This window comes from Penaeus monodon, chromosome 13 (assembly GCF_015228065.2).
Source record: "Penaeus monodon isolate SGIC_2016 chromosome 13, NSTDA_Pmon_1, whole genome shotgun sequence".
NCBI lineage: Eukaryota > Metazoa > Arthropoda > Malacostraca > Decapoda > Penaeidae > Penaeus > Penaeus monodon.
The window spans coordinates 50176641-50186640 of record NC_051398.1 but is presented as its reverse complement, the minus strand read 5'-3'; the positions used below and the strand labels follow the sequence as shown (position 1 = coordinate 50186640).

The following is a 10000-nucleotide window of genomic DNA, read 5'->3' as shown; positions in this document are numbered from 1 at the left end:
GGTTGCGATTGCTCAAGTGATCCTCTTTAGATACACCCAAGACTTCATAACTATTAAAGATGTTGGTATTGATATCTTTACCGTGTCTTAATGATTTCGAGGGCTTTATAGCGTATTTTAATAATTCAGTTATGAGTATATTTTCATGAGATTAGAGGCTATTCTAGAATAATGGTGTGTGTGTTGATAGTACATACGTTCGCCAAATTTTGTGCACATATGTGAATAGACTGGACATTCATACCATAGGCATTCATGCATATAGATGTACAGTATGCACAAAGATGGAAAGGCACATAAGCATGGACAGGTAAATGTAGAGTTGGATACAAAATCCATAAGTATGTGTGTAGCACATTATGTACGTTCGAGTATGAAAGCAAGCGTATATTAGCTATAGAGTGAGTGTTTGCGTAATATACTAGAAAATACTAGTGCCTTCCGCCATACAGCCGTGCAGTTGCGAAGACCATAGGGCGCAAGCGTATGATTTCAACATAAAGTGTCATCCCCGCACCAGATCGCACCAGATCTTTACTTGTCTTTTTCTGCTTTCGAATTAAGAAATTCTAGAACTTTAATTGCCTGGCCGTATTTGACTTCATTGGTAAGTCTGTTTGTGATTCAAGATTCAATATATTTGATAGTAAGAAGAGTGAAGATCACATATTCAGTAAAATGTTTTTACCAAACAATTTTTCTTCGAAAAGAATGCATACTGTAACACTTATGGTACGCGATTCATAGTTACACTTCAACAAGTAAAAAATAAGTTAAACAAAATGCAACAGTAGACATTTGGGGGCCAGGGAGCTATGCTCTTTAATTACCCCCTCCCCCTTTCCCCTAAATCTTCAGGTCTGGAAAAAGATATGTATGACAAAATAAAAATATTTATTCATGTTTTGAAGTGAATCAAATGTTTGTCTTTGCCTGTGTAAAAGCAAATGACAAAACGAACGATTATTGCTGTTTAGTATCATTGCTAAGAGAATCTACCTAACAACAAGATTAGCAAGTCATCTGTCGTGGTTTATTTGCTTATTCACTTTAATAAATTTTCTTTTTTTTCAAGCGTCATTTGAGGGCTTTTCCTCACCTTTCATTTTTTTTCTTCTTTTTTTGTGAGAGAGGGGGGAGAGGGAGGGAGATCCAGAAGTTTGTCATTCTTGTATCGGATTTAATCAACCAGATATAAAAGCAATGAGAATTCTCAAATTTCTGATCAGAATTTAGTCTGGGTTTCATCGCTTTCAGGTCAAAATCTCCTCTAAGGTTTTTAGATATACATTTTCCGAAATAATAGATGAAGTCATTCGTTTGAAAAATAAACAAACAAATAATTCGTAATTCGTAAACCATGAAGAAACTCGTTTGCACTGCCGTTATAATTGCAGAGTTGTAGGTTTATCGTTGAGTTACTTTAATCACTTAAGCGTTATCAGTTATGGCAAAGCTTTGGGAAATAAAAAAAAAACTTGGCTTTTCATTGTGGTGAGTTCAGCAAAAGAATGTATCGCTTAGCGTGGAACAGTCGAGAAAAGAAAATTACTTTTACATATTTATTGTAAATTGTACATAAATATTTGCCTATTTGAGGATAATTAGAAAGGGAGGACTGAGTGCCGGACAGATCAGAAGGGGGCGCCGTAGGAGGTGGAAGGAGCAACGGGAGATCCGTTTCCATTGCCGTTGCTGACGCCGTTGCTTCCGTTGCCATTAACGCCGTTACCGTTGGAACCACTACCGTTACCGTTGCCGTTAGAGCTATAACCGTTGCTTCCATTACCATTGCTTCCCCTACCGTTGACTCCGTTGCCATTAGCTCCGTTTCCATTCCTTCTGCCGTTAAAACCGTTGCCGTTGCCATTAACGGCAGTGCCATAGGCGTATCCGGCGTCGGGAACGACTCCGATGAGTTCGTTGACGGAGTAGAAGCTCTCAGCTTGAGAACAGTCCACGTTGAACCACCAGTCACATACCAGGTACTGCTGGTTGAAGATGGTACCGTTGGGGCACAGGAACGAGTCCTGTTGGCGCCTGAGGGCGCGGTCCTGGCAGATATGGAACACCTGGCAGCCGGCTTCAGGCGCAGTGTCGGCGTAATAACCTTGCACCGCCTGGGCATCGCACGAGAAGCCGGTGTCGGGCACGGAAGCCAAGATGGGGTAGTCCTCGCCGGGGACGCCGCCCCCGGGAATGCTCTCGGACAGAGCCGGTACTTCGTCGTCCTGTCCGTAGTCATAGCCGTTGCTTGATCCTCCGAATCCGTTACCCGAGGCTCCGAATCCGTTACCCGAGCTCCGAATCCGTTACCCGAAGCTCCGAATCCGTTACCCGAGGCTCCGTTGGGGACGCCGTAGCTGGTGGAAGGAAGGTCTGCGGCAGCGATGCCGGCAACCACTGCTGGAAAAGACAAAAAAAGGGGGGAATTAGTGAGCTAATGCTGCCATTTTGAAATATGCAGTCGATGTGTATATATGCATACGGGAATCTGAAAGAAATGCACGGATAGGGGAGTGAATAACCACACCAACGCAAAAAATAATCATATAATTTCATATCTTATCCCGTACCTAATAGGACAAGAACCCCCATGTTGAATTTGTCTTGGTAGAAGGAAGATGATGCAGACGGAGGGACGCCCTGCCTTTTATACTCGACCGCCAAGCGCCGCCCACTGACCTTCAAGTCCTTCCTTTCGTCGTTCACGGAAATCTTGTCACAGTGCATGCAAGAGGAAGCTGCCATTGCACGTTCCTGGACCACTGGTATTACTTGTGATATCACAAAAATTATCAGTATTATTGATGGTGTTATAGATATCAAGAGGGGAATCGTAGCAGCGAATTTATTTAAATGAAGACGAAATCAAAACACTTTTATTTGATGCGCAACGAGTGATCATTAAGGGCACCATTAATGTTTCTTCATCGTCGACAGTGCTTATACGAAACATTATCATCATAATTATTATCATTATTAATATTAAATGTCTTTTTATCGTGATGACTTTCCTTCCTGCAATTAGGCTAATGAAAGAATACTTAAGAAAAATGTATTTCATCCAAATAGTGTAATTTTTATTTCATATTCAGATATAGGGGGGGGATGAGAAACAAGAATAACATGCATGAAAGATTACCGTATTTGTAATCAACATCATTATTACTACAATTATTATAATTGTAATTATAATTATTATTAATATTATTGCTACTATCATTGTTATTTTCATTGTTTTATTATTGATGCTGTACGGTTGTTGTTATTATTATTATTATTATCATTTATCAGCATCATCATTGTTGTTACTACTACTAATATTATTTTTACAATTATTACTATCATTATGAATATTTTTGTTATCATTAACATTACTGTTATTACTACTACTACTATTATTATCATTGTTATTATTAATATTATTATTATTATTGTCATTATTGTTATTACTATTACCACTACAATTATTATTTTCATTATTGTCATTATTATAGGACGAAAAGACAAAACATCTATATAGGACAATTAAAGTAAAAGTATAGCTAAGGAATAAATGGCTGAATTTTAACGTAGGACGAGAAGGCAAAACTTATCGTAGGAATAAAAAAGGAAAAACAATAACTTAGGAAGAAAAGGAAAGAAATTTACCATAGGACAAAAAGGAAAGAAATTTACCATAGGACAAAAAGGATGGAATTTAACATAGGACGAAGGTAATGAAGTTAAAGATAGAATGCAAAGGATGAAATTTGATGCAAGACAAAGTAATTTGATGTCAGACGAAAGGGGTGATGTCTAACGAGGAGAAAGAAATTTAACGTAGGAAGAGAAGGGTGTGATTTAACGTAAGGCAAAATATCTGAGATTTAGTGTAGGAGGAAATGAAATATAACGTAAGAACAACTACATAATGATAAAGATCACAAACCCGAGGAAATAATTTCGCGAAGCCTTTTTACATCAAAATGAGTTTGGATTACAGTTTGGATGATGACCTGATTAACGTGGATATGTTAATATGCAGACTGCCTGTAATATATGTGGTTGGTTTACTCAGAAATGTTTTTTATGGCTCATTTGGAGTATCTTAAATTTTGGATATGACAACAAAGACTAAGGATTGCATTAATCTCTCTCTCTAGCACACGCGCTCTGTGTGTGTGTGTGTTTAGATATATGTATATATATATATACCTTTAAATACAAATACATATGTATACATATTTACACACACACACACACACATACACACACACACACACACACACACACATATATATATATATATATATATATATATATATATATATATATATATATATATATATATATATATATACTTATATGTACATATATATACATACACATACATATACATCCATATGTATGCATATATTGATTGATTGATTAATAAAAATCTGATGATTGATTCCAGTAACAAGATACAAGCATGTCTCTCTGTCCATATATCCATAAAGTCCTTTCCTTTGGATTCTGCATATTCATTTTCACAGAACTACTTCATACGCTGCTTTAGTGCCATCAGTCAAGTCCCTGATTAATAGGGAGTTATAGATCATCGAACCAGATGTAAAAAATAATAACTAGACGAATGAAAAGAGGATCAGTAGCATAATATATTATAAACTCTGGATCAAAAGTAAAATTAATCTATGATTAGTTAGAAATTTATTGTACATTATACATAAATACTTTTCTATTTGGAGACACGGCATTCGGTAGAAAGGACTGAGTGCCGGACAGATCAGAAGGGGGCGCCGTAGGAGGTGGAAGGAGCAACGTTTCCACTGCCGTTGCTGACGCCGTTGCTTCCGTTGCCATTAACGCCATTACCGTTGGAGCCACTACCGCTACCGTTGCCGTTGATCCCATTACCATTAGAACCATAATCGCTGCCTCCATTACCGTTGCTTCCTTTACCATCAACACCGTTACCGTTGCTATTGATTTCGATACCATTAGAGCCATAACCATTGTTTCCATTACCGTTGCTTCCCCTACCGTTGTTTCCGTTACCATTAGCTCCATTTCCGTTCCTTCTGACGGTTGAAACCGTTGCCGTTGCCATTAATGGCAGTGCCATATGCGTATCCGGCGTCGGGAACGACTCCGATGAGTTCGTTGACGGAGTAGAAGCTCTCAGCTTGAGAACAGTCCACGTTGAACCACCAGTCACATACCAGGTACTGCTGGTTGAAGATGGTACCGTTGGGGCACAGGAACGAGTCCTGTTGGCGCCTGAGGGCGCGGTCCTGGCAGATATGGAACACCTGGCAGCCGGCTTGAGTGTCGGCGTAATAACCTTGCACCGCCTGGGCATCGCACGAGAAGCCGGTGTCGGGCACGGAAGCCAAGATGGGGTAGTCCTCGCCGGGGACGCCGCCCCCGGGAATGCTCTCAGACAGAGGCGCTACTTTGTCATCCTGTCCGTAGCCATAGCCGTTGCTTGATCCTCCGAATCCGTTACCCGAGGCTCCGAATCCGTTACCTGAGGCTCCGAATCCGTTACCCGAGGCTCCAAATCCGTTACCTGAGGCTCCGAATCCGTTGGAAGCTCCAGGTCCTTCGTTGGGGACGCCGTAGTTGGTGGAAGGAAGGTCTGCAGCGGCGATGCTGGCAACCACAGCTGAAAACGGCGAGAAAAAGTTAGGCTGCCACCCTCACACATATGTATTCTCATATATATGCTTATCAACGATTTAGAGACACGTATGTAAAAGCCACACAGAGAAACTCGTCTTATCTGCTACCCCTTACCACACAGGACAAGAACCCTCATATCGAAATCAAGACAACGTTTGAAAGGAGAAAAATGGCGCGGGAAGGAGGGCCGCCCTGCCTTTTATACTCGCCCGCCAAGCGCCGCCCACTGACCCTCAGCTTCCTTTCGTTATTCCCTGTAATTTTGTCACATTCGCAAACATGATCATACTGCCGATGCTTGATACTTTGAAAATAAAGGATTATTATAAACTGCGTTATTGTTGCGTTGCTATATTTTGTTAATTTTCGTTATGTCGATCCAAACGGAGGATATTTACCATTCAGATGATGATGTTCACTTTTTTGCGGTATTGCTGCTATTCGTTCAAGTTGTTTTCTACGTTTCTGAAATGTTAAAAGATATGAACAAATGCATTTTATGTCACTCTCACGTGAATTGTGTCATAGGGGTAACTTATGAAGGAAAAAACGTTCGGGTAAGAAAATGCTTTATTCAAAATCTTACTCGTTTAAGAAGGACCATTACTCCGCTAGAAAATTTACTGAGAGTCTATTCACATATGAATATTTCTCCTATATTTTTGCAGTTCTTTTTGGAATTAAATCTAATGAGAGAGATTGTGCACGTACGGCATGGTGCCCACAATCCTTGTCGGCATAACATAATTTCAGCACGATAGTGATGTAATCCTACGTGCTCTAAAGTGTCATAAAATGTTTGCGTGATTTCTCAGGTGACTTATTAACATTGTGTTTAAAATAAATATTTACTACTAACGGTATGGATATCTTTTTAAAAGTGCATCATATATTTGTAAATCACGAGTGATTAGTTTTTGATCATGAATTTTAGTGTTATCAAAGGATCATATCACTTATGGCAGGCACGTGTGTTTCTGTTCGTGTGAGTACTCATACACAATCATAGATATATAAGTTTTATTTATTTATTTATTTATGTATATATTATATATATATATATATATATATATATATATATAAAGAAATGAATATTTTTTAAATGTATGTATATGTATATAAATATCTGTGTACGTATCTATGTGTATGATTTGTGTGTGTGTGTGTGTGTGTGTGTGTGTGTGTGTGTGAATACGCATGTATGCTTACGTAATCACAAACGCTCACACGCGAAGAGAAACGCACACACATGTGTATAAATGCACATGTATATATATATGTATATATGTATGTCTGCTTCTATCCAGGTGTAATTGTTGCATATATGTGCGTGTGTTTTTGTTTTTTTCTGGTCCGTGTTTTGGCGATATACTTTTAAAAAGGTACTGCGACTTACTCCATGCAACTCTGCATGGCTGAAATCACAGGCTACTCGAAGTAAACAAGATTTCAAAATCAAAATTAACACATTTTTACCATCGCTGCGTCCTGTGCTATTTGCACTTCAGACCAGCACGCATTAAGCAGCTAATTCTCTTGCTTTAGGATGGTAAATTTCTACTAATTTCTTCTGCTAATTGCGTGGCATTACTCACCTCCATCAGTAGTTAAGGCTGTTTGTGATTCTTTCTCCAAAAGAATAAAGAAAAAAATAAAGGTCACGGATATGAAAAAAATGCGAACTTTTCTAGGTTATTATTTTTTCATATTGAATGATCCATGGACGTAGTAGTTTTACAGCTGAGGAAAATATATAAACAAAAATCTGTTTTGTTCCGTGTAATTTGAAATTCTGACCATACAACTAAGTACCGAAGAATTGCCTTTTGTTTGTAATATATATATATATGTGTGTGTGTGTGTGTGTGTGTGTGTGTGTGTGTGTGTGTGTGTGTGTGTGCGTGTGTGTAATATATATATACACATACATATACATATAACATATATACATACATATACATATAATAAATATATACATATAATATATATATATATATATATATATATATATATATATATATATATATATATATATATATATAATGAATATATGAAAAAATACATAATTGAGCAAAACTACAAAAATACATTTACAATAGAAAAGAATCTAACAAATCGTTTTACACAACAATAAAGATAATACCTCACCTTCATTATACATTCACACAGAAATTTATCCATTAACCTAGAAGCAGACTTGTTTGTTTTGCTATTTGTAATCCACATCTTCTGCCTCAATGGCGACTTTATTTCACAGACTTTATTTTTGTAACTTAATTTAAAAGATATGGAACAATGAAACAGAAATAACTTGGCGTCGATTCTTATTCTCAGGAACCGATTATCAAGTGATTACTCTTAGCATAAAGTATCTATTAAATAAAGATTATAGACACGTAGATTTCAGTGAGTTTTAACAACAATATGTTATTATAATTTTCGGGTAAATGCAATCATTCATGAAGATGTGTGTAAAGTAGCAGATCTAGACTATCAATTCGTATGTATCAGTAGGCACTGGATAAAAAAAGAAAAATAAAGAACTACACATTTATTGTAAAATATACATAAATACTTTTCTGTTTGGAGATACGGCATTCGGTAAAAAGGGCTCAGTGCCGGACAGATCAGAAGGGGGCGCCGTAGGAGGTGGAAGGAGCAACAGGAGATCCGTTTCCATTGCCGTTGCTGACGCCGTTGCTTCCGTTACCATTACCGCCGTTACCGTTGGAGCCACTACCGCTACCGTTGCCGTTGATCCCATTAACATTAGAACCATAACCGCTGCCTCCATTACCGTTGCTTCCGTTACCATCAACACCGTTACCGTTCCATTGATTTCGATACCGTTAGAGCCATAACCGTTGCTTCCATTACCGTTGCTTCCCCTACCGTTGCTTCCCTTACCGTTACTTCCGTTACCATTAGCTCCATTTCCATTCCTTCTGCCGTTGAAACCGTTGCCGTTGCCATTAACGGCAGTGCCATAGGCGTATCCGGCGTCGGGAACGACTCCGATGAGTTCGTTGACGGAGTAGAAGCTCTCAGCTTGAGAACAGTCCACGTTGAACCACCAGTCACATACCAGGTACTGCTGGTTGAAGATGGTACCGTTGGGGCACAGGAACGAGTCCTGTTGGCGCCTGAGGGCGCGGTCCTGGCAGATATGGAACACCTGGCAGCCGGCTTGAGTGTCGGCGTAATAACCTTGCACCGCCTGGGCATCGCACGAGAAGCCGGTGTCGGGCACGGAAGCCAAGATGGGGTAGTCCTCGCCGGGGACGCCGCCCCCGGGAATGCTCTCGGACAGAGCCGCTACTTCGTCGTCCTGTCCGTAGCCATAGCCGTTGCTTGATCCTCCGAATCCGTTACCCGAGGCTCCGAATCCGTTACCCGAGGCTCCGAATCCGTTACCCGATGCTCCGAATCCGTTAGCTGAGGCTCCGTTGGAAGCTCCAGATCCTTCGCTGGGGACACCGTAATTGTAGGAAGGAAGTTTGTCCGCCATGGCGATGCCCAAAAGCACTGCTGGAAAAAAAAAAAAACATAATAATAAATAAAATAACAGAATAACAATAAAGAGTTGTAACTGTCTCTCTCAATTGTTTTCCTTTTTTTTACTTATATCTGATGTCCCCCTACCGGTCAGGACAAGAACCCTCATGTTGACGAGAAGAGTTAGATGGATTAGCGGAAAGGAAACTGATGCGGGACTGAGTGTTCACCAGGCTTTTATACACATCGCCGGGCGCTGCTGCTGGCCTTGGCTTAGTCCTTTCATCAGTCTTGTTTCATCGTGAATGCAAGTTGTTTGGGTGGTTGTCGTCTGGACAAAAAGATTTGATGTACATGGAGAATATATATAAAAAAGGGGAACATATATTTACATGTGTGTGAATAAATGTATGCATATACATATTCTTATATATATAATATATAAAATATATATACGTATATGTACATATGATTATTAATTTGCTTATTCATACATTCATGCAATCTCTCTTTCTCTTTCTCAATATATATATATATATATATATATATATATATATATATATATATATATATATGTGTGTGTGTGTGTGTGTGTGTGTGTGTGTGTGTGTGTGTGTGTGTGTGTTTGAGTGTTTGTGTGTGGTGTGTGTGTGTATTATATATATATATATAATATATATATATATGTATATATATGATATATATATATATATATATATATATATATATATATATATATATATATATGCATGTATATGCATGTATATGCATGTATATGCATGTATATGCATGTATATCTATATATATATATATATATATATATATATATATATAT

General features: G+C 38.5%; 3 protein-coding genes across 3 annotated transcripts; all 3 read right to left on the bottom strand.

Annotated features, from left to right (window-relative positions):
• Window positions 1-1548: 1548 nt before the first annotated feature.
• Window positions 1549-2751, bottom strand: LOC119579978 (hyphally regulated cell wall protein 3-like). Its single transcript, XM_037927821.1, is given in 3 exon segments — window positions 1549-2302; window positions 2305-2406; window positions 2577-2751. Coding segments are annotated over 3 exon segments (945 nt in total). The 3' UTR covers window positions 1549-1634.
• A 1929-nt stretch (window positions 2752-4680) lies between these two features.
• On the bottom strand, window positions 4681-5827 carry LOC119580413 (glycine, alanine and asparagine-rich protein-like). Its single transcript, XM_037928546.1, is given in 3 exon segments — window positions 4681-5066; window positions 5068-5653; window positions 5785-5827. Coding segments are annotated over 3 exon segments (903 nt in total). The 5' UTR covers window positions 5807-5827; the 3' UTR covers window positions 4681-4771.
• Window positions 5828-8212: 2385 nt separating this feature from the next.
• On the bottom strand, window positions 8213-9357 carry LOC119580499 (pupal cuticle protein 36-like). The gene is given in 3 exon segments (XM_037928644.1): window positions 8213-8504; window positions 8507-9195; window positions 9313-9357. Coding segments are annotated over 3 exon segments (918 nt in total). The 5' UTR covers window positions 9335-9357; the 3' UTR covers window positions 8213-8297.
• Window positions 9358-10000: the final 643 nt, after the last annotated feature.